General features: G+C 44.6%; 1 protein-coding gene across 3 annotated transcripts in view; it reads right to left on the bottom strand.

Moving 5' to 3' along the window:
• The window catches only part of DNAH11 (dynein axonemal heavy chain 11), a 561,376-nt gene that overhangs the window by 188,308 nt on the left and 346,183 nt on the right, over positions 1–26,885 (bottom strand). For all 3 annotated transcript variants that reach the window (XM_063921780.1, XM_063921778.1, XM_063921781.1), the window contains 12 exons: positions 25,995–26,122; positions 25,560–25,708; positions 24,392–24,545; positions 22,686–22,817; positions 10,623–10,796; positions 8,540–8,744; positions 7,795–7,960; positions 7,572–7,674; positions 6,892–7,131; positions 4,381–4,542; positions 2,645–2,838; positions 668–830 (listed from right to left, as the gene is read on the bottom strand). In XM_063921780.1, the coding sequence (XP_063777850.1) occupies positions 668–830; positions 2,645–2,838; positions 4,381–4,542; positions 6,892–7,131; positions 7,572–7,674; positions 7,795–7,960; positions 8,540–8,744; positions 10,623–10,796; positions 22,686–22,817; positions 24,392–24,545; positions 25,560–25,708; positions 25,995–26,122 (1,970 nt within the window). The remainder of the gene's footprint in view (positions 1–667; positions 831–2,644; positions 2,839–4,380; positions 4,543–6,891; positions 7,132–7,571; positions 7,675–7,794; positions 7,961–8,539; positions 8,745–10,622; positions 10,797–22,685; positions 22,818–24,391; positions 24,546–25,559; positions 25,709–25,994; positions 26,123–26,885) is intronic.

Below are 26,885 nucleotides of genomic sequence, written 5' to 3'. Positions count from 1 at the left end.
TAGTCCGATACTGCCAGTAATATCAGAATATAGGGTGATATCGCTCTTATATGTGACACCAAATGCTCAAAGATAGTAGAATCAGAATCAATGAATCAGTACAAGACATGGCAAAAACACATCAATCATTTTCCAGTTGCCCATGGAAAGTGATCCTGTCACTCAACACCATATTATGCATCTGTGTACACAGACGTTTCTCTACCCATTTAATGCAATAATCTTATTTTGGTGCATGATAAATAGGGGAACAAAGTCACTTGCCAAAGACTGGAAATGGCTGACAATGGGACTTGAATCAGTGTCTCCAACAAATCCTTGAATGTTAGTAATACAGATAGGGTGCAGTTAGCCACTCCCTATCATTGGGTCCCACATGACTAACCTCTGCCCTATTTCTTGACGGTGCTCAGGTGTAAGAGAAACCATAGGCTACTAACTTAATAGAGTGTCTTGAACTAAAGCAGAAGGTCTATTCAAATTCCCTGGACAGAACTGGTAATATAGAAATCTATAATGTATTGCAAAGTAACTGTAACCAATTATTTTTTTTAGTGTGGCTGTTCGTTCAAATATAATAAATTTAATTTCATTAAAAAAAGAAAAAAAGAAAAAAAAAAAGACGAACAGAACATGGTAATGTACAATGTATAAAACGCAGGCTTACCCTCAGGTCTTGGATTCCATACCCATTTTTTAAAGTGATCTGAAACACTTCTAGAGAGCCGAGGAACGCAGCCAGTTTAGACAGACTCTGTTTGCCACTGCCGCCCACTCCAATCAGTAACGCGTAACCCCGCGGCGCCTCCAAAATGCGACTTATTCGACAACTGAAAAATATAAGCAGCATAAAGTGCACATGCTTCTATCGCTGCTGTAAGTCATATAAAACCATAGTGGCTGTAATCAACAGAAACCTTACCACAACAATGAAAGTTATGTGTGTGAAAAGCAGCAATATCATTTTTTGTGCGGGATTCAATTCTTTTCACCCCTTTCCACACTCGTTCTGTTTCTGCCCTCAGGGACGTTGTATCATTATTTCAGCCTGCTACCCCCGAAGTAGCGAGGCAACCAACCCTTTACACAGCTAAACCTTATTGCTATGGGCGCAATATGTGCGATAACGGAGATCATTTTAGAAAGGAAACTGGGCGTGATTTATCATTTGAATCTCACCCTTTGTCTTGTTGATTTTTGTTTTCCAAAATACAAAATGTTTTCTATGCAGGTAATAGGAAACTGCTGCAACCTTTTTAAACTAGTAACTGTTCTTGTAGCACACGTACAGATAAGTCCTCATACATCATTGCTGCAGTCACACCAAACGGCACCTCGCGGCGTGCCAGATCGTGTGAGTCTAACTGTCCTGATTAATCTGATATGTCACACTTATATATCTGTGTGCGACTGAGGCTCTGAATCAGTACACAAAGTGCTATAGTGTAGCGGATGCAGCTTTTTTCCAATACACGTTCTGTTCCATATACAGTCTTAGTCGCACACGATATACAGATGTGGCCCTTTGCTTTGTTGCTCCGTTCTGTGGTGTGGCGCATGGTAGCATGTGCGTGTGTATGCAGTGCTTCCTCATTGACGTTTTTTTACTGGTATGTATGCATTGCATTGGAGTTTGACCCTTATACTTCCTGGGTCTAACAACAGCAACTGTCCCGGGAGTATTTTATTCCTTGTCTCTTACTCCACAAGTTGATCCTGGTGGTGCTGTCCCATTACTGCTATCAAATCAGTCTCTCCTGTATAAACCTCAGTCTGGCTAATGTGGGCCAGTACGAACGGTGTAATGGTCACAGCAATGAGGTCACGGGTTCAATGGCCCAAACTGTGTGAAGTTTGTATATTCTCCCTGTGTAAGAACATTACTATCTAACAAAAACAAACTTTTTTGGAGAGGATGGGGGGGGGGGGGGGGGGATTTATGAGACGAGGGGGTACTCATAAATTAAAAGCCTAATCAAGGGGCTACATTACCTGGATAAAACTCTTAATCCAGTAAAAGACATACAGTAAATAACCATTGCTTGTCAGTAAGGCCTGGCTAAGACCCCACAGGGCTGAAGGCAAGATACAGGTTTGGGCCCCTTGCCACCTTCTGTTTGTCCAAAGACATATATTAAAATTGGTTAAAGTAAGTTAGGCCCCGCAGTGCACACTGGGCTCTGGGCAGAAGCATAGGCTGTCTAATGGATAAGCCAACCCTGCCTGGAAAACACTGCACAGTACTGAACATTCCCTTAGCTCAGTGGTTTCCAAACTTTCTTGAATCATGGCGCCCTAGAATATCAGAATATTTTTCACGGCACCCCTAGGCCAAAAATGTATTATTGAGAAATGTAGAAAGAAATATTACATTAAGTAGATGGCGTTTATATGTCATCCTTAGGGTCAGTTGTGTGGTGAGGGACAAGATTTGCTTCTGTTTGACCACATATTTTATGACTGGCAGCCACCAGCATTGGTTTTACCTATTATATTGACCATGAATAATTTGAATTGGACCTGGACCACCAACCCAGGGCACCCCTGCAAGTGTCCCGAGGCACCCCAGGGAACCACGGCACAGTTTGGGAGCCTCTGCCTTAGCTGTTTATGTTACGCTAGATCAGCAGCGCGCGTTACTTACACATGCTGCATCGCATCCTCAAACAGGACCAGATTCATGGCTGCATTGAGCTCATTGTAGCTGTCAAGGGCTTCAACAAGCATTTTCCTTAGGTCATCCCACCCTGGCACCGGCATATAAGAAGCGGCTCCAGCCCCACTGGCAAAGTGAGAATATATAAGCGGCTGCTTAAACAAGACATGGTCTTCTGTACCCTAGACACAAAAGAATAAGAGTAATGACTGAAGTTACTGTGTTCCATACATTCCAGTGTAAGCATAAGGCGTGACAGCCTATAGCCTATACTTAATAAGCAGATACATTGGAGACAGGTGAATAAACATCTATGAATAAGTTTAAAGATATACTTGGCCAGAACTACCACACAAGATGTAATCAGCATATACAAGTAATGGCAATTTACATGTTTACATACACCTTCAGTTTATACTTTGTTTTCGGATGCATACATTTACCGTATATTATATATGTACTGTCCTAAATTGAATTTTACATTTATTTGGGGCATTAATAATCAATAGTAGGAAGTAGTGAATTTTAATAGGTAAAGTTAGCTATAATTCAGTTATTACATGTATCTTTATTATACATACAGGTATACAATTCAATATCCAAGCTTAACTATATGTGCTAAAAAGCATATATTTCCTAAGTAAGTTCCCACCCTATGGACCTGAATCTGTGCTGTACGGAAGCCGGAATGCGGCTGCATCTTGCAGCAAAGTGTGCATGTGCTGCCAATGACATAACAATACTTACAGCAATTATGAGCCATTCTGAGTCAGGTGCAACTCAGTAGTTTCTCACCCATGGCTAGTTGAGCATTACTTGGTGGCATATGTAAGCGAAACATCCTGTGGGCATGTAGTCAGGTATAAGTGGCGTTACTAGTGATGACAGCTGCTTTCACAGCCAGAGTCCCGGGGGCATAGATATGTCTTTCAGAGTATGGGCGGATATTTGCTTGGTGGCAGGCGGAATTGCAACTGCATTATGTGCGACTCAGAATCAGTTCCTAATTCAGGGAATGATTTACCCAAACACACCATTAAACATATGTGTCCACACTCAAATATCCCAGGTGTGTGTGGACACAGCATGCAATTCACTTGGAGAGAGGATCTGAGGCATTTTATTAGGAGCTGTACAGAAAACCTCAGATCGGCTATTATAATACAGTGTTTGCAATATTTCATAATAAAGGATTCTTCATGTACATATGTGTCCACGTTTGTTGCACTATAGAGTTTGCGACTTAGCCACGCTATGCGCTGAGCCAGAGATTTTTTCACAAAATATGCATCTCTTTTAGGCATCGCTAATAAAAGTACAATCACAGGTATCCTGAATACTGCTGCTGGCATTTCATGTAGCTTCTGTGCGCAATTCGTTCACTAATCTACGCAAAAAGGCAAAAGAACGAATGACCTGCGCCATGACTTGTGCCACGCATTGTTATGCTTCATCTGCAACTTTACACCAATTCCTTTGTGACAATAATATGAATCCTAAGTATCTGAGACATTATAAACGAATATGTGGTTAGCTACAATGCAAAGTAAATGCAAAATTCAGGAAAAAGATGGGAATCGCTACCCATGACGAATCATCTAAGTCACACCACGCGTCTCACGCCATTTAGCTCTAAAACGGCAGGTGTGTAAGACACATCTGTACAAAACATGCAACAATTTTCTTTAGAAAACAAGGTGGACACCGGAGCATGCATAGCCTACTTCAAAATATTTCCTCGCTGTGTCATAAATTAGTTTTTTAAATAATTCACAATCCTTCGCTTCAACCATCTTGTCCCCATAAACTCGAGAGGACTCATGAAGCCACAGCAGAACCAGGTCGTTGGGCTGTTTCAGGCAATCTGGGGTAGCAAACAAAATTCCCTAGAAAAAACAAACGTAAGAATATAAATTAACTTAGTTTAATGAATACACCTGAACGTCTTTAGAATCTAACAACCCAGAATATTTTACAAAACCAAAGAATGAAAATCTAAAACTCAGTAACAATTCTAACTAGATATATAAATTGTGGCAAAGCTCCATATCAATATCTTTATTTCCAAGAGAGAAAGAGGTTTCTGTGGTGACCCATTGATCAAAGATGGTCATATCTGCCTTCTTCACCACTTCTTATTTAAATATCTAATTCTGCAAAAAAAAACACCCTGAAATCTATTTTTTACATTTCAGTGTAATATAAGGTGCATGATTGGGCCATCACATATGAAGCAAAGAACAGCCCCATCTACCCCAGTTCCCCCAACAGCGCTGCTTTAGAATATGCTACAGTTTTGATGGGCAGATTGATACACTTCCTGAATAAATTGGCGCATTTTCTCAGAGGCGAATATGAGCTGTGAGGTAAGTATGACTCCACGTTTAAGTAATGACCTTTGGTAGAGATGAATAAATGTCTACAATAAGAAACAACACGTAATTGGACTCTGGGTGCTTTATAATAAATAGGATGATCACTACCATAAGCAATGTTCCCACTCTCTCAAAAAAAAACCCCCCAGAAAGTAGCATAATTCATATTACAGCATAATGAACACTTAGGCCTTGACATACTGCAGGAGGGTGTGGTACAAAATGTCGACATTCAGAATGTTGAAATGGATGCAGAGCCTTGGGGGTGCCGGGGCACTTCAGACAGAGGGTTCCTGGGTGGAAGGGGGGGGGGGGGGGCTGTGTATAAGATTCTGCATACCTCCCAACATGACCCATTCCAGAAGGGACAAAATGCTCTTTACATTGACGTTCCTCTTAATATATGATTGTAGTCACCCGTTGTGAACTATTTAATTGATAAGAAAGGTGTTTCAACACAGGTGAGTGTAATCGTACATTCAGAAGGAAGTCCAGGTAGAGAGCATTTTGTCCCTCCTGGAATGGGCCATGTTGGGAGGTGTGGATTGTGTATATTAAATTTAGCCCAATGGTGTGTATTAGATTTAAACTAATAGTTTAACAATGACCGGATACTGTTTATAGCTCCACCTAATTGAAAGACAACTATTTTATAACGTTTTCCTGTAGTGGAACAAAGACAACTTGAACAACCTTAAAATACACATAGAAAAATAAAATCTATAATTTATCTTGTCACATGCAAAAATAGCAGCAGCCTCTGTACTACTTACACACTGGGACATGACTCAGGAGGACTGTGTGTGTGTGTGTGTGTGTGTGTGCGTGTGTGTGCGTGCGTGTGTGCGTGTGTGTGCCTCTCTCTCTCTCTCTAGACCTCATTAGATAAGTTACACAGGACTCAGACACCCAGGTGTGGAGAGAGCTGTAAGTGACACAGGGATCCCATCCTGTGTCACTTACAGTTCTCTCCACTGTTCTCTCTCTCCTCTGGTTGAGAAGCTCCGTCGATAGTTCATGAAATCAGATACTTCTCTGCCTGCACTGCATACTGTCCTTCCTCGCATTCTGGCTCTCTGGTTCTGCTGCTGCATAAGTGGGAAAGCTAGTGATGTCAGTGTGCTCTGCCCGTGGGGCCCCCTGACAGACAGGGTCCCAGGGTACAGTATGCTCTGCATCCCCTCCTTAATCTGGCTATGAATGGATGTTATGGCAAACATGTCAAATGTCGACAATCGGCATGTCAACACAGCATTTGCAGCTAACCCTTTCCTTAGCAGTAGCCTAACTAAACACAAAAATGGATTGTCGACATTCACAAAGTTATCATTTTGTCCATGACGACATTCAAAATGTAGACATAGCGGGATCAATTCAATTAGTGGTGAAGGGGGCGAGTTGATATCACAATGGTGTATAAATACCGGCAAGAGAAACAGAACTTATCCACCCTTGTGGCCCGATCTCAACTTGGACTCGCTAATTTTTGTACATAGTTATGGTACGGTAAGTGCGTCATTTAGCCATAATTACTCGTGGGGGCGAGGACATCACCCCTAACTGAATTGACCCCAATGACTGCATAACCTATAGCAGTACAAAAAACTTAAAGAGAACACTTCTCAATTCCAAATACTCTCCACAATTCCGCTACTACTGCAGCCTTCATCACAGAACAGGCAAAATTGGTGACTAATATGGTGTCCCAAGAGACCTTTGGCTTTAGACCATGTCCATATTGAGCAGTAAAATTACAGCCAATTAAATTATAAAAAATAAAAAAAAGATGAAAATTGAAAACATGTGTAAATTAGAATAGATTGTATAACTCTACTTATAACTGTCCTGTGGTTCGCCCACCTGGAAAATGTTAGAGATGTCTCTCAGGTTAAAAATATAATGAAATTTGATTGCAGTTGGAAGGAAGTTCTGCACCATTTTCTGGCTGAGCCACATTGCAGCCTGGATCACAGTAGGACCAGTTCGGAGAATAGATGGGTGGAATGCGTGCTGCTGAAAGTGGAAACTAAGGATCTTGGCAAAGATGGCTTCCAGGGCATCATTGGAAGGAAAATTTACAGCAAAAACTGTAAAATGTCGCTAAACAAAAGGAAAATATGAAACATGCTGGTTACTCGCAATATACAAGTGCAGCAACTCAATCTTGAGGGTTAACTGCATTTTCTTTTTAAATGCCGCTCATGCTTGAAAAAACAGTTTGGGACAGGGAATCATAGACAACACAGTGTTCTGGAGAGATTATATTTCCCAATAAATTACGCAGAGATAAGATTGACAGACTACAGAATAATATCTACTGTAGATGCTAATGTGTAGTCTTCTGCATTATCAAGTTCTAGTGAATGGAAAGCACTGGAATTATCACTGGCAAAACAGAAGATTATTCTGGGTAAAACGGCAGCCACAGACATGAATCAATTGTCCAACCTGATTGCCATGCTAATTTGTCTTTGCATCTAATAAGCATATTAGCAAACACCTTCTAAGTAGAAAACAAATTGCCCGAATACGCATTCTACCTGTAGTCTCTGATTGATGGCAAAACTCCCGGCGGTCGGGTTCATGCAAGCAACATACTGGCAATTGTGGACTTCTTTCAGAGTCATCTTTTGCCGCTCATACCTACAACGACACGTGAGAAGGCTGAAGTGCACCTACAGTACATTATGCATAGGGAACACTAGTTTACCAGGTATTCTGTTATTGGACTCATTATTAGAGAATATGTAATGAGGATCTTACCAGTGCCCATAATCAAGGTGCTGCCTAATCAGGGCATGAGGCTGGACGGTTCCATACTTGTCAACCTCAGGCATGTTCATGTCATCAATGAAATACACCAGCTTTTTGTTTCCTATTGGCCCATAGTTACGTCCTGCTTTCTTCTCCAAAGACTTCTCAAGGATCCCTGAATCATGGAAAACATTGATAAAAAAACCAGTGTAACATCGTTGAAGCCTGTCCACATCTCCATTGACACACATTAGGGGCAGCAAAGACAGGCAATGTCATACTGCTGACATATACAAGCCTGAAGCCTCAGTATGCAAATTTGTGCTGTAGAGTTAAAATCTGTTTAGATTTCTCTGGCAATCTTCCAGCCTGGAGGACTGAACATGTTTCACAGTTCTCGAGAACTAAAATTAAAGGGCAGTCTACAAGGAGGTAATGTAGGTTGAATTAAAGCAGCACCACCTAGTGGATGGATGTCCAAAGCTAAATATACTCAAAGGAAATAATACACAGAAAACAGATGTTTATTTGCATGGCAATCTAGGAAATGTGTACTGAGAAAAATAAACATTAAGAGGTTTACAACTGTGTGCACCTTTGTTATTCAGTTGCGTGCAAGTGTTCCTCACACAAAACAAAACAAAATAATATTTGCCCATATTACTGCTTGCTCTCCTAACAGCTCTGCATACAGTGTAATGTACATAGGAGAACAATACTTCCAGCAGAAATCAGTATAATGTGGCTAACGTACTTTGCAGGGCAGCGGATGTGGTATAGTAGTTGAATGGGACTTTGGATATCATGTAGTGATCAGACAGGGTAGCCAGTCTATCATGGAGAAACACGGTTTTTCCCACTCCGGCGCCTCCCACCAGCATTACTGGCTTAGCTCTTTGTATCAGTAGATCAGTGAAATATCCGAGGCACGTGGTCTCAGAGGTATGGACGAAGACAGCCTGCAGCGACAACAAGTAAACCAATACATTGTGTTAAGTGACTACATTTCTGTACGATAAATGATAAAAATACTTTAGAATGAGAGTCATTTTAGTAACTGTTTACGTATAATGCCATGAATTGATGCAAATATTTTGGTAAATGTTTAGTACAATTCAGTTTATTCCATTGACAACAAAAATAGATTTAAAACCAGAACTGCATGTTAATGATTGGGAAAAATGTATTCCATTTTATATCATTACCTGTATCTACAGTATACAGCATAACAAATTCCACAGCTATTGCAATCAGATTTCCATGCAAACACATCATTCCCCATTGGAGATTACAGTCTAATCTACCTACCAATGGCACCAAGGGAAAGCTGGGTACACACTGATGCAAATTGTACCTATCCGCTATGTTGGGCTGGCGGGCCGTCATCTCAGCACCTGGGTACACACTGAACTATGTTAATGAGGACGGAACGATCACTGTTCCATCCTTCGTAAGCATATATAGTTGATGCTAGCGATATCGTCCGGTTTGATGAGCAGCCCATCGAACCTGACAATGTCGCTAGCGACCGCGGGCACCCACAGATCGTGCATATACACTGTCTGATATATGCTGTTGTGAGCGATCAGTATGTCTGATCCGATAGGTTGTGCTACATATCGCTCAGTGTGTACCCATCTTTAGATTCTAATTAACCTGACCAAATGGCTTTGCAGAATGGGAAAAAAATGGACACATAAGAAACTTAGGTAAGTACATGGAGAATACACTAATATTATACATGCTGCAGCGTATGGCATAAAATGGTCAAGTAGAACAAAAGTTTCTTTAGTGCAAATGTGCCTAGACTTCCAATAAAATTCCTAGCTTTACCAAGCAACACAAAGAGGTTTGTATCGGCCGACAGGAAGAGTTAACAAAGTGTTTGTGTTCATTATTAAGTAACGGGAATATGCATCAAAGTTTTCGCCTTGAGGAGCAACATTACTGAAATTAGAGAAAGTGTTGAAATGGCGCATTTTAAGATTTGATAGCTGTTCCTTGCAGTATGGTGGATTATAGAGCAATTTTCAGTTTGAGCTGGCAGAGGCTGTTCCATATTTGTACCCAGGATGCATTGTGGGTCTTCCTGCTCCACTTAAGTGGAATGAGCCAATAAAAAACAAAGCTTCAAAAAACTAAATAAAGACAGTGCCAATGTCGGCCAGCTTTCATGATTACTTTCAACTATAAATGAGCAGTTTTGTTTAATGCAAGAGTGGTTCTAAAAGAAGGCTGTACTTTGATGCAGTGTTTATGCTTCTTCAGATCTTTCTGTCTCCAAAAATCACCAAGACAAACTTCTGCCTAGCCTACACCATGCACCGCAAGATGCCTTGGCTGTTCCCGTGCAAATCTGCTAACGTCAGGTGTCTTTTTTGCAAAAAAAAGCAACTTATTCGCATCAAAAATACTATAACGTAGCATTCCATACGTAGATACAGCTACAGTCACACACAAAATATAGTCATGCCGCACATCATTTTAAAAAGAAGAGTCTGCTTGTACGTCTTATTCACAGAGCAATGCAAATAAGCCTCATGTTTAAGGAAGATGCAAAACAAAGATGCCCAGCGTTAGAAAACACGCTCATGACTAGGCGCAACTAGAAGGGCTGTTTAACGTGACTGCAGCAACGATGACAGAGGACACATCTGTAATATATATATACTGTAAATGAGAGATAGTCATTAGGGAGTTATCTTAGAAAGTGGATAGGATTTTAGGAATACTGCATTATGTCTGATTATCATATATCAAAATAATTTTACATTTTGCGAGTAGAAAAAAATAAAAAATTCTGTCCATGACAATTAAAATATGTACTGGTAACTCGCCTGCAGAGGGGTCTCTGGTTCCATTTCAAATTTTAGGACTTTTTCACTCCATGGGAGGAATTTCCTGGTTTTGTTATCCAAGTAATAATCAAAAACTGTTCCTTGGGCCGGAAATTTCACAGCTTTCATTTCTTTCATCCACCAGTGACTAAACTCAGCTCTGTAATCCATTAGCTAAATTAAGATAAAGAGCAAAATAAAATACTTCAGGAGATCATAATACACAGTAGTTCAGTACATTTCTATTTGTAATGTGCCCAATTCTCTGCCTTGCAAATGACAAGGAGCCTGAATTCTGGTTGTGATAACTGTGGAATTCCAGGGCCGGCTTGACATATGCAGTGTATAGAATAAAACATCACTATACCAACACTATAGAACACTACATTCAATAAATGTGAGCTGTGTACCATTTGTCTCCAAAAATAATGCTCTGTAAATCCTCACTTAATGTAATATAATAAAGCTAGCCCTTAACTATCAGAACGGCAATTAGTTGCACCCACTAGAAGTTAACTAAGAAGTGACAAAGAGTGAGTAATATCTGTGACGTGCAGTCAGGGTAGGCAGAGCCTCCCCTGTCATACACCAGAGTTTTGACTATAAAAATGATTACAGTAATACAAATAAGATACAAATTTGCAATGCTCCGCTGGACATACAGGGGGTTTCAGGGAGAGACCAGAGGGGGGGCAGCTATGAGCTCGGCCTCCCCTCTGTGATAGTCAGACGCTGCCTGGAGCTGGGGACGGGGTTGTATTGTGGCCAATACGAAGGCAAAACACAGCATAAGGGGAGGAGGCATCTGATCTGCCTAACTGAGGAGGGCGTGGCTGATGCAGTATCAGGTGACCTGGAAGTTCTCCAGCACCCTCCAACCAGGAGTGGCCAACATGAAGAAGTAGCTGATGATCAAGACAGCTTACATGCAGGGAAACGTGATGGTGAGTGGCTGCTGGGGCTGGGCAAGGGGAGAATTGGGCAGGCCCGCTCCCCACATTCATTATTATTATCTGTCTAGTAACAAAGTGTATAATGCTGCACCTTTGTATAATGCCCATGTCAACCATTGGGTTCATATATGTGTGTGTACATCTGGCTCTGAAACAAACCAGTGCCTCCCCAGCCCGTGACCTCACCGTACATCACTGGTACTGTAAATATTCATTACACCACCTGGAATGACATGCACTTTGGGGGCGAGAAGCAGACGTGACACGTTCATGTGGTTCTGATGAGCACAGTTATAAATAGAACGGTTACAGGGGCAGATGCACTAAGTTTACTACATTTTTAGTTACTAGCATTGGGGGTCATTCCAAGTTGTTCGCTCGGTATTTTTTTCCGCAACGGAGTGATTAGTCGCTAATGCGCATGCGCAATGTCCGCAGTGCGACTGCGCCAAGTAAATTTGCTATGCAGTTAGGTATTTTACTCACGGCATTACAAGGTTTTTTCTTCGTTCTGGTGATCGTAATGTGATTGACAGGAAGTGGGTGTTTCTGGGCGGAAACTGGCCGTTTTATGGGTGTGTGTGAAAAAACGCTGCCGTTTCTGGGAAAAACGCGGGAGTGGCTGGAGAAACGGAGGAGTGTCTGGGCGAACGCTGGGTGTGTTTGTGACGTCAAACCAGGAACGACAAGCACTGAACTGATCGCAGATGCCGAGTAAGTCTCGAGCTACTCAGAAACTGCTAAGAAGTGTCTATTCGCTATTTTGCTAATCTTTCATTCGCAATTTTAATAAGCTAAGATTCACTCCCAGTAGGCGGCGGCTTAGCGTGTGCAAAGCTGCTAAAAGCAGCTTGCGAGCGAACAACTCGGAATGACCCCCGTAATTCTTTTCGCTAATTTATTTCTTATCTAGACCACACGTCAGAGCTGCTTTATTATGGGTCACTATTGTGTGCTCTAATTCCATTGGTAGAAAGGCACTTTCCCATAAAAGTGCAGGAAGGTAGTGTACTGTAGGCTGAGGCCGGCTGGTCACCTTCTACTTTGAGGGAGAAAATGCTTAGTGGTTCCTGGTAATCAGGCAGTATCCCATAAATGCAGCTTCTCTACTCCTCAAAATAATCATGAACAAACATGAAGTCTCATATAACTTTATAAGCACATGGGATCATCACCAGAAATATATCGATGATACTAGCCTGCACTCAGCAGGGAGTAATCCAGATTCTCCCAGAGTCATCAGATGCTGCAGCACTCCCCCTGCAGACACTGCTACCATGGCACACAGTCAATGCTCTTATATAGGTTAAACAAGTGCATTTGCTCATCAAAATTCATGTGACGCTGAACAGCGTTTGTGCTGCCGATCTGCACTTTTCACTGTTGTTAATGACCCTTCTTAGGTTCGGATATTTTCCCATACAAGAGTTTCTAATTATGAATTTTAAATGTTTCTCAGGGACTTCCTAGAGACTGCAAACTGAAGCCTAGTTCCCCAGCTACAGAGATACGCTAATTGCCGGGCTACCACAAGGACAGATATATAAATGCTGTACATCTTATGCAACCCCTGTGAGAAGTAGTTGGTCACCCAGTAAAGGGGTCAATCATATTTTTTTTATATTGTTACATAAAAAACAAACCTGCACGTAGATTTGTAGCCATAGAAATACTACTCGCTATTAAAGGGCTATTGTCTCTAGGATATGAAACCTAGATCAACTGTCGCTATTCCTAGGTATTGTAAGAATTAATGGTGGACACAAGCTGGTAAACCCTATGTGCATTTGTAAGGGATCTTTGCAGTACACTGGTAGGAGCCAATCAGAATTGTTCTGGCAGAAAATAAGAAATGGGTTTTCTCTTCCTGACCCCTAACATGGTTCCCGATGTTGAAATAAAAAAATAAAATAAAAACATGAAAGAGGAACAATAAAAAAAAAAATAAAGTACAACCAAAGTTGTGTCTGCAGATCTAAAAGCTGGGAGATGTTCATTAAAATATTTACTGGTTGATGCATTAGGAACCAAAGTCTGCAAGTGTCAAAACCCATTTCAGTTAGGATAGCAGGCAGAATAGCTACACCCAGGGGCGGATTGGGATCGAACACCAGCCCAGGAAATTTATGGAAGCAGCCCTAATGGAGGCAGAGTCTGTTGAGGGGGAGGGGCCTGTCAAGAGGGCGGGGTCACTCCTCAGAGGTCCTGATTCTGAGATAGACACAGTTGGGGCCTCCTTTGCTTTACGTTATGCTAATTTTTACCTGCGACTTTATGCATATGCTGCTACAATGCCCTTCCCTGATGGACATCTGCATGTCTGAATACACAAGGACTGATATGCCCACTTTCAGTGTGTACTAACACTGCAGTCATGCCTTTAATCTACTTCTGATTTTATTGATTTTTCATTCTACAAACCCTTTTTTTTTTTACCTTATATGTTTCAAAGTACAGGGAGGAGGAGCACACACTACATACAGCACAGTACAGGGAGTGAGCACACACTAAATACAGCACAGTACAGGGAGGGAGCACACACTACATACAGCACAGGACAGGGAGGAGGAGCACACATTACATACAGCACAGTACAGGGAGGGAGCACACACTACATACAGCACAGGACAGGGAGGGAGCACACACTACATACAGCACAGGACAGGGAGGGAGCACACACTACATACAGCACAGTACAGGGAGGGAGCATACACTACATACAGCACAGTACAGAGAGGGAGCACACACTACATACAGCACAGTACAGGGAGGGAGCACACACTACAAACAGCACAGTACAGGGAGGAAGAGCACACACTACATACAGCACAGTACAGGGAGGGAGCACACACTACATACAGCACAGTACAGGGAGGAGGAGCACACATTACATACAGCACAGGACAGGGAGGGAGCACACACTACATACAGCACAGTACACGGAGGGAGCACACACTACATACAGCACAGTACAGGGAGGAGGAGCACACATTACATACAGCACAGGACAGGGAGGGAGCACACACTACATACAGCACAGTACAGGGAGGAGGAGCACACACTACATACAGCACAGTACAGAGAGGGGGAGTGCACACTACATACAGCACAGTACAGGGAGGAGGAGCACACACTACATATAGCACAGTACAGGGAGGGAGCATACACTACATACAGCACAGTACAGGGAGGGAGCACACACTACATACAGTACAGGGAGGAGGAGCACACACTACATACAGCACAGTACAGGGAGGGAGCACACACTACATACAGCACAGAACAGGGAGGAGGAGCACACATTACATACAGCACAGGACAGGGAGGGAGCACACACTACATACAGCACAGTACAGGGAGGGAGCACATACTACATACAGTACAGTACAGGGAGGGAGCACACACTACATACAGCACAGTACAGGGAGGGAGCACACACTACATACAGCACAGTACAGGGAGGAGGAGCACACATTACATACAGCACAGTACAGGGAGGGAGCACACACTACATACAGCACAGTACAGGGAGCATACACTACATACAGCACAGTACAGGGAGGAGGAGCACACACTACATACAGTTCAGGGAGGGAGCACACACTACATACAGCACAGTACAGGGAGGGAGCACACACTACATAGAGCACAGTACAGGGAGGGAGCGCACACTACATACAGGACAGGGAGGGAGCGCACACTACATACAGCACAGTACAGGGAGGGAGCACACACTACATACAGCACAGTACAGGGAGGGAGCACACACTACATACAGCACAGTACAGGGATGGAGCACACACTACATACAGCACAGTACAGGGATGGAGCACACACTACATACAGCACAGTACAGGGAGGGAGCACACACTACATACAGCACAGTACAGGGAGGGAGCACACAGTACAGTACAGGGAGGGGGAGCACACACTACATACAGCACAGTACAGGGAGGAGGAGCACACATTACAACATACAGCACAGTACAGGGAGGAGGAGCACACATTACATACAGCACAGAACAGGGAGGGGGAGCACACACTACATACAGCACAGTACAGGGAGGGAGCACACACTACATACAGCATAGTACAGGGAGGGAGCACACATTACATACAGCACAGTACAGGTAGGGAGCACACACTACATACAGCACAGTGCAGGGAGGGAGCACACACTACATACAGCACAGTACAGGGAGGGAGCACACACTACATACAGCACAGTACAGGGAGGAGGAGCACACATTACATACAGCACAGGACAGGGAGGGAGCACACACTACATACAGCACAGTACAGGGAGGAGGAGCACACATTACATACAGCACAGGACAGGGAGGGGGAGCGCACACTACATACAGCACAGTACAGGGAGGGAGCACACACTACATACAGCACGGTACAGGGAGAGGGAGCACACATTACATACAGCACAGTACAGGGAGGGAGCACACACTACATACAGCACAGTACAGGGAGCATACACTACATACAGCACAGTACAGGGAGGAGGAGCACACACTACATACAGTTCAGGGAGGGAGCACACACTACATACAGCACAGTACAGGGAGGGAGCACACACTACATACAGCACAGTACAGGGAGCATACACTACATACAGCACAGTACATGGAGGAGGAGCACACACTACATACAGTTCAGGGAGGGAGCACACACTACATACAGCACAGTACAGGGAGGGAGCACACACTACATAGAGCACAGTACAGGGAGGGAGCACACACTACATAGAGCACAGTACAGGGAGGGAGCGCACACTACATAGAGCACAGTACAGGGAGGGAGCGCACACTACATACAGGACAAGGAGGGTGCACACACTACATACAGGACAAGGAGGGAGCACACACTACATACAGCACAGTACAGGGAGGGAGCACACACTACATACAGCACAGTACAGGGATGGAGCACACACTACATACAGCACAGTACAAGGAGGGAGCACACACTACATACAGCACAGTACAGGGAGGGAGCACACAGTACAGTACAGGGAGGGGGAGCACACACTACATACAGCACAGTACAGGGAGGAGGAGCACACATTACAACATACAGCACAGTACAGGGAGGAGGAGCACACATTACATACAGCACAGAACAGGGAGGGGGAGCACACACTACATACAGCACAGTACAGGGAGGGAGCACACACTACATACAGCATAGTACAGGGAGGGAGCACACATTACATACAGCACAGTACAGGGAGGGAGCACACACTATATACAGCACAGTGCAGGGAGGGAGCACACACTACATACAGCACAGTACAGGGAGGGAGCACACACTACATACAGCACAGTACAGGGAGGAGGAGCACACATTACATACAGCACAGTACAGGGAGGGAGCACACACTACATACAGCACAGTACAGGGAGGAGGAGCACACATTACATACAGCACAGTACAGGGAGGGAGCACAGACTACATAAAGCACAGGACAGGGAGGGAGCACACATTACATACAGCACAGTACAGGGAGGGAGCACACACTACATACAGCATAGGACAGGGAGGAGGAGCACACATTACATACAGCACAGGACAGGGAGGGAGCGCACAATACATACAGCACAGTACAGGGAGGGAGCACACAATACATACAGCACAGTACAGGGAGGGAGCACACACTACATACAGCACAGTACAGGGAGGAGTACACATTACATACAGCACAGTACAGGGAGGGAGCACACACTACATACAGCACAGGACAGGGAGGAGGAGCACACACTACATACAACACAGTACAGGGAGGGAGCATACACTACATACAGCACAGGACAGGGAGGGAGCACACACTACATACAGCACAGTACAGGGAGGGAGCACACACTACATACAGCACAGTACAGGGAGCACACACTACATACAGCACAGTACAGGGAGGAGGAGCACACATTACAACATACAGCACAGTACAGGGAGGAGGAGCACACATTACATACAGCACAGAACAGGGAGGGGGAGCACACATTACATACAGCACAGTACAGGGAGGGAGCACACACTATATACAGCACAGTGCAGGGAGGGAGCACACACTACATACAGCACAGTACAGGGAGGGAGCACACACTACATACAGCACAGTACAGGGAGGAGGAGCACACATTACATACAGCACAGTACAGGGAGGGAGCACACACTACATACAGCACAGTACAGGGAGGAGGAGCACACATTACATACAGCACAGTACAGGGAGGGAGCACAGACTACATAAAGCACAGGACAGGGAGGGAGCACACAGTACAGGGAGGGAGCACACACTACATACAGCATAGGACAGGGAGGAGGAGCACACATTACATACAGCACAGGACAGGGAGGGAGCGCACAATACATACAGCACAGTACAGGGAGGGAGCACACACTACATACAGCACAGTACAGAGAGGGAGCACACACTACATACAGCACAGTACAGGGAGGAGTACACATTACATACAGCACAGTACAGGGAGGGAGCACACACTACATACAGCACAGGACAGGGAGGAGGAGCACACACTACATACAACACAGTACAGGGAGGGAGCATACACTACATACAGCACAGGACAGGGAGGGAGCACACACTACATACAGCACAGTACAGGGAGGGAGCACACACTACATACAGCACAGTACAGGGAGCATACACTACATACAGCACAGTACAGGGAGGAGTAGCACACACTACATACAGCACAGTACAGGGAGGGAGCACACACTACATAGAGCACAGTACAGGGAGGGAGCACACACTACATAGAGCACAGTACAGGGAGGGAGCACACACTACATACAGGACAGGGAGGGAGCACACACTACATACAGCACAGTACAGGGAGGGAGCACACACTACATACAGCACAGTACAGGGATGGAGCACACACTACATACAGCACAGTACAGGGAGGGAGCACACACTACATACAGCACAGTACAGAGAGGGAGCACACACTACATACAGCACAGTACAGGGAGGGAGCACACAGTACAGTACAGGGAGGGGGAGCACCCACTACATACAGCACAGTACAGGGAGGAGGAGCACATATTACATACAGCACAGAACAGGGAGGGGGAGAACACACTACATACAGCACAGTACAGGGCGGGAGCACACACTACATACAGCACAGTACAGGGAGGGAGCACACGCTACATACAGCACAGTACAGGGAGGAGGAGCACACACTACATACAGTACAGTACAGGGAGGGGGAGCACACACTACATACAGCACAGTACAGGGAGGGAGCACACACTACATACAGCACAGTGCAGGGAGGGAGCACACACTACATACAGCACAGTACAGGGTGGGGAGCACACACTACATACAGCACAGTACAGGGAGGGAGCACACACTACATACAGCATAGTACAGGGAGGGAGCACACATTACATACAGCACAGTACAGGGAGGAGGAGCACACACTACATACAGCACAGTACAGGGAGGGGGAGCACACACTACATACAGCACAGTACAGGGAGGGAGCACACACTACATACAGCACAGTGCAGGGAGGGAGCACACACTACATACAGCACAGTACAGGGTGGGGAGCACACACTACATACAGCACAGTACAGGGAGGGAGCACACACTACATACAGCATAGTACAGGGAGGGAGCACACACTACATACAGCACAGTACAGGGAGGGAGCACACACTACATACAGCACAGTACAGGGAGGAGGAGTACACATTACATACAGCACAGTACAGGGAGGGAGCACACACTACATACAGCATAGTGCAGGGAGGGAGCACACACTACATACAGCACAGTACAGGGAGGGAGCACACACTACATACAGCACAGTACAGGGAGGGAGCACACACTACATACAGCACAGTACAGGGAGGGGGAGCATACACTACTTACAGCACAGGACAGGGAGGAGGAGCGCACACTACATACAGTACAGGGACGGAGCACACACTACATACAGTACAGTACAGGGAGGTAGCACACACTACATACAGCACAGTACAGGGAGGGAGCACACACTACATACAGCACAGTACAGGGAAGGAGCACACACTACATACAGCACAGTACAGGGAGGAGGAGCATACACTACTTACAGCACAGGACAGGGAGGAGGAGCGCACACTACATACAGCACAGTACAGGGACGGAGCACACACTACATACAGTACAGTACAGGGAGGTAGCACACACTACATACAGTACAGTGAGGGAGCACACACTACATACAGCACAGTACAGGGAGGAGGAGCACACATTACATACAGCACTGTACAGGGAGGTAGCACGCACTACATACAGCACAGTACAGGGAGGGGGAGCACACACTACATACAGCACAGTACAGGGAGAGAGCACACACTACATACAGCACAGTACAGGGAGGGGGAGCGCACACTACATACAGCACAGGACAGGGAGGGAGCACACACTACATACAGCACAGGACAGGGAGGGAGCACACACTACATACAGCACAGTACAGGGAGGAGGAGCACACATTACATACAGTACAATACAGGGAGGGAGCACACACTACATACAGCACAGTACAGGGAGGGAATACACACTACATACAGCACAGGACAGGGAGGGAGCACACACTACATACAGGACAGGGAGGGAGCACACACTACATACAGCACAGGACAGGGAGGGAGCACACACTACATACAGCACAGGACAGGGAGGGAGCACACACTACATACAGCAGAGGACAGGGAGGGAGCACACACTATATACAGCACAGGACAGGGAGGGAGCACACACTACATACAGCACAGTACAGGGAGCACACACTACATACAGCACAGTACAGGGAGGGAGCACACACTACATACAGCACAGGGAGGGGGAGCACACACTACATACAGCACAGGACAGGGAGGGAGCACACACTACATACAGCACAGTACAGGGAGGGGGAGCGCACACTACATACAGCACAGGACAGGGAGGGAGCACACACTACATACAGCACAGGACAGGGAGGGAGCACACACTACATACAGCACAGTACAGGGAGGAGGAGCACACATTACATACAGTACAGTACAGGGAGGGAGCACACACTACATACAGCACAGTACAGGGAGGGAATACACACTACATACAGCACAGGACAGGGAGGGAGCACACACTACATACAGCACAGGACAGGGAGGGAGCACACACTACATACAGCACAGGACAGGGAGGGAGCACACACTACATACAGCACAGGACAGGGAGGGAGCACACACTACATACAGCACAGGACAGGGAGGGAGCACACACTACATACAGCACAGTACAGGGAGCACACACTACATACAGCACAGTACAGGGAGGGAGCACACACTACATACAGCACAGTACAGGGAGGAGGAGCGCACACTACATACAGCACAGTGCAGGGAGGGAGCACACACTACATACAGCACAGTACAGGGAGGGAGCGCACACTACATACAGCACAGTACATGGAGGGGGAGCACACACTACATACAGCACAGGACAGGGAGGGAGCATACACTACATACAGCACAGTACAGGGAGGGAGCATACACTACATACAGCACAGTACAGGGAGGAGGAGTACACACTACATACAGCACAGTACAGGGAGGGAGCATACACTACATACAGCACAGTACAGGGAGGGAGCACACACAAGTAGTGAAACACAGACACAGGGGACCAGCGCAGTGGAATCTGTCCCAGTGGCCATTCCACCCCTGATTACATACATAGCCACCACATTATTACATGAATAGCACCACATTATAAGTATAGTACCACATTACATATAAAGCCTCCGCATTACATACGTAGACACTGTATTACATAAATAGGCCCATCATCATGGACAGACATTGGGCAGCTGTAGGGCTGAAGGACGTTGCATTAGAGATTGTCCCAGGGCTGGCCGTGAGTGCTGCCTGATCAGCTGGCATCCTGAGAACAAAGTACATCCTGCTCCTGTCCAGTCCCCAAACGATACACTGTGACGGGGGACGCCCTAACCCTTACACCATCATTATAATGCAAATAATGTAATTAAAAATAACCTCTCTGCCGGTCCCCTTCAGTGCTCAGTCGCCGCTCTAGACAGTTCATTGAGGGTGCGGGAGGAAGGGTGGCGGCGGGTGTAGTGAACCCGGCTCCAACCATCGCTATGCTGCTGCTCCCGGGCTCGTTGAAGAGACCTTTGACCGCGGCCAGAGAGAGTATGCTGCTGGGCTGGTTACATTTTTCCAGGTCACCCGTTGGTAGAACAGCTTCACCACTTTTTACGGCTAGCGGCACCTGGAAGCGCCCGCTAGCCTAACTTCCGAATTGCATTCCAATGAACCGCAAGTACTGGAAGCAGTGTGAGCCAGCCCAGCCTGAGTGTGAATCGGCCCGGCTGAGGGGGATATGGAACTGGCCCATCGGAATCTGTCATGGTGGGCCAATTCGCCCCTTCCCACCCCAAGTAATAGTCACATTATGTCTGAGCATTATCTGCAAAGCAAATGCCACCTACATTGCCGGAACAGGAAGATGTTAAGTGGGGGGGAAAAATCAAACACATAAAGGTAGAAAAAAAAAATATTCATGTAATATATGCTCTAAATATTAAACATGGGATAGGTGCATGGGGATTACTGTAGAGGTAGCGCAGTACACACTCGTGTTGTAAGAGAGCTCAGTGTAATGGAAAATTGAGTCCCCCTTCTCAGAAAAAGTGTTCCCATTGTAACTTGGTTGGGCCTGATCATCTTTGTTCTCTCCAACCTTATTCTGGAGTATGAAAGAAAAGATGGGAATATCAAGAAGGAAAACACACAAAAGACTAAGCAATTACACAAGAGTAGGAGAAAGAGAAAGTTAATAAAGGAAAATTACATGGTGACGAGCAGACATAAAGACCTTGCCGTGTTTGATGTCATGTGCATGAATATTTCACCCTTCTTACAGTCATACTGATGAATGAATACGCTTTCACCATCTGAATATGCTACGCTTCTTTTGATGCACTGTTAAACATAAGACAAAGCTATTTGCTATAGCCTAAAATGCATACACATAAATATCATCAACCAAACTGTCACAACAAACCTGGTCTTTGTGCAGGGCCCCAGCAAAGGCCCAGATACAGGCGAAGACAAAATATAACTCGTATAAGTCTCTTGCCGAGTCTGGTGGGACATTGTCTGGGGTCAACAGACAGTCCAGTAGAGAGCACAGAGTCTACAGGGGACGGAGAATAGAGTAAGAAACACAAAGCAGGCCTTTCATATTCACAATTACTTATTGACTAGATTCTACAATAGACTTCACATTATGTATTAATATGCTCGATTTAACAGAAGATCTAAAAATATCTGCAAAAAAGTTCTCTCATATCATTTGTGGCTTCCACTCCCACTAAGCCAGCTCACACATGCACAGATACATTGCCTGGCCTGGCGGGCTGTGAGACTACTCTTACCACCCAACCAGTTACATCTTTGGGGGTCATTCCGAGTTGTTCGCTCGTTGCCGATTTTCGCTATGCTGCCATTTGTTGCAAAATGCGCATGCGCAAGGCACGCAAGGCGCATGCGCTTAGTTATTTAACTAAAAACTTAGCAGTTTTGCTGTGGATCCTGCGGCGCTTTTCAGTCGCACTGCTGATCGGTGAATGATTGACAGGAAAGGGGCGTTTCTGGGTGGTAACTGAGCGTTTTCCGGGAGTGTGCTAAAAAACGCAGGCGTGCCAGGGAAAAACGCAGGAGTGGCTGGGGAAACGGGGGAGTGGCTGGCCGAACGCAGGGCGTGTTTGTGACGTCAAACCAGGAACTAAACGGACTGAGCTGATCGCAATCTAGGAGTACGTCTGGAGCTACTCAGAAACTGCAAAGAATTATTTATTAGCAATTCTGCTAATCTTTCGTTCGCTATTCTGCTAAACTAAGATACACTCCCAGAGGGCGGCGGCCTAGCGTGTGCAATGCTGCTAAAATCTGCTAGCGAGCGAACAACTCGGAATGAGGGCCTATATGATAAATATTGAGAGATTTTCTATCACTGCGATTAGCAGCATGATAACATCTTCATTTAAAAGGTGTCTGTATAAATGTGAAATTATTTGCTACAGACACAGATGGCACAACTAAATAGTTTTCAGCCTAAGGGGGTTATTTACTATGTAGATGCAAAATTAATTTTCATTCTAAATCCTCTCATAAACCAACATATTAATATGTTTAACTTATGGTTACTGAGAGATACAAATATGTGTCACTTTATTCAGTAGTAGATTATCCAACAAATATAATACAGATGTAGCCATGCTCGATTAGTCACAGCCTGGCACACCATGAAGCATGCCGTGATGCAACATAATGCATCGCAGTAAGATGAGCATGGCTACATCTGTATATAGAGTCTGATTGCTCCTTAACTGCAGAGGCAACGGTGCCGGTACAAAGGACAGATGGCAGATGTGGTCACACAGCATTTTAATGCATTTCTTCAGAAAACTTGTCAGACCTATATAAGTCAACAAAATACTAGCAAATTTAACTTAGGGGTCTATTCATGAAGCAATGAAAAGTGTGGAGCACTGAGCCAGTGGAGAAGTTGCCCATGGCTACCAATCAGCATTGAAGTAAAATTTATAATTTGCATACTATACAATTGTACGGAGTAGCTGATAGGTTGCCATGGGCAGATTCTCCACTGGCTCACTTCTCCACTCTTTTCACTGCTTCATGAATAGACCCCTTAGTCAATCAGGTCTGTTAGTCATTATCAACAATTTAGAAGGTGAAGCTTCTTACCTGCACCATGCTGTTCTCTGAAATGGGCGTGATGGTCTTAAAGTGGCCGGCGCGGAACTGCTCCAGACACAGGGGCACATACTTGTCAAACAGAATAGTCAAATTGGCTTTTTCAGTTTGGCTATTTCTGGTTTCTATCCAGCTGGCCACATACCTGACAGAGGGCAACAGAAAAGTTGAACCAAGTCAATGGTGATGATCTCATTCAGAGCAGATGCACAACTATAATCATTATAGCAGAACATTGTCCTCATCTGTGCTAAAAAGACTTTCCACTTTAAGATTACTCCTTAATCTACAGTAACTACCCTATCCCCCTGTTACCTCAAGCCAGGAAGCCAGAACTCACTGCTCTTAAGTCTGGATGACTATATCTGTTCATTCTACTTCAAAAGAGCTCCACTGAAGAGTTAGGGATGGTTCCCGAGGCTTTTGGCTTAGTGTAAAAAGGTTTGGAGGGCACCACCTATTTGCTACATGGTGGTGTAGGTTTTAAGGAGGGTTTGCCCAAAAGCTAACAACCTCTTTAATATAATGCCTCCTGGTAAAGTCAGAACTGTCCCAAGAAAAATGAGACACATGAGAGCTAGAGGCAGATTTAATTCTAGGTGATGTGTAGCCGAACATCACAGCTAGGGACAGCTGTACACATTACAAGTTCATTACAGGGGTAAATCTTTGCTGGTCACCTCCATGGGTGGTCTCTGAGCACACTCCATGTCCGATACAGAAATCTTGCTGCCAATATGTCTAGTAACTTACACAATATGATATGGGGATAAAACGGCAGTCAAAAAATTGAAGAGTATGTAACAATTGCATAAAGCAAGATTGTAATAAATCCGTTTGTTTGCTATATACAAAGGTACCAAGATATTAACCATTTGAATTACAAATACAAACTATAGCCTGTAACTGCATGAAACGGCAGGACTTCTGGACAACTGCTGAAATATGGACCCTGAATAGGCCCATTTGCACTGCAGTGGAGACTTTACTAAGTTTGGAGCTCTATCACAGCAGTATTCAGAGACTTGCTGGTAATGACCAATATGAGCTTTATAAAATATTATTTATTTGAGAAATACACGTTTTAATTAAACAGTATAATTTTATTTTTATTTTTTTCATTTTTACACAACTCAGCTGTATTTTTCCAGTTACTTACGGATTCCAGCCAAGGTCCTGGGGGTTGACATATAGGATTCCTGCTCTAGATACAGTGGCAGGCGTTGCAGTCTTCAAATGATGAATCTCAAAAACCAAACGCATCATTGGAGTTAGAGGGATTCGCTCGTTGCTTGCGAGTGTCAGGACCTACATAGAATAAATAAACTTTACTGTATGCTAATTTTTAATAATGCAACCAAAAATCTACACGTCAAAATTTTTATTTAAACATCACATGATTAATTATAATAAGCGAGTGAGGATTCAGATTCATTCTTCAGAATTCTCTTAAAAGGATAGGTCACTGAAAAGCTGGAGAACCAAAGATCCTATAGATTTCCACCACCGATATCCATAGACATGAAGGCAAAAATACACATATTCTACAACTGTAGAATGTAGAAATAGACAATCATTGCCATGTTTTATTCACCTTATTGTCATCCATAACTGTATTCAGGGATTCAATCCACATAGGATCAATGTCGCCATCAAGGACTATCCACTTAGGACCATCGTGACTTATGTTGGCCTGTTCCCTCATAAGACTAGAAAACAGACCTGGAGAACAAACAAAGCCTTACAATCAAAATGTCCAAAGCCAAACACACTTGGCCAACACTATATCAAAAAGCTACAATGCCAGCTTGGCAAGGAATTGGTCAGTAATCATGATTGCTTCATCAAGCATATGTACAGTAATAGCAGGCTGAGAAGCAGTGTTCATTTTGTTGATAATTTTGACTATAAGTAATCATCGACAACAGTTAGTTCATGACTAAACTAGACTAAAATGAAAACCAAGGTCCACTGACTAAATCCTGACTAAATCAAAGCAAAAAAAAAATAAGAATTTACTCACCGGTAATTCTATTTCTCGTAGTCCGTAGTGGATGCTGGGAACTCCGTAAGGACCATGGGGAATAGCGGGCTCCGAAGGAGGCTGGGCACTCTAGAAAGATTTATGACTACCTGGTGTGCACTGGCTCCTCCCACTATGACCCTCCTCCAAGCCTCAGTTAGGACACCGTGCCCGGACGAGCAGACATAATAAGGAAGGATTTAGAATCCCGGGTAATACTCTTACCAGCCACACCAATCACACCGTACAACTCGTGATACTATATCCAGTTTGACAGTATGAAAACAACTGAGCCTCTCAACAGATGGCTCAACAATAACCCTTTAGTTAACAATAACTATGTACAAGTATTGCAGACAATCCGCACTTGGGATGGGCGCCCAGCATCCACTACGGACTACGAGAAATAGAATTACCGGTGAGTAAATTCTTATTTTCTCGAACGTCCTAGTGGATGCTGGG

Source organism: Pseudophryne corroboree, chromosome 5 (assembly GCF_028390025.1).
Source record: "Pseudophryne corroboree isolate aPseCor3 chromosome 5, aPseCor3.hap2, whole genome shotgun sequence".
Taxonomy (NCBI): Eukaryota; Metazoa; Chordata; class Amphibia; order Anura; family Myobatrachidae; genus Pseudophryne; species Pseudophryne corroboree.
The sequence above is the reverse complement of the archived record's forward strand: the minus strand, read 5'-3'. Positions and strand labels throughout refer to the sequence as shown.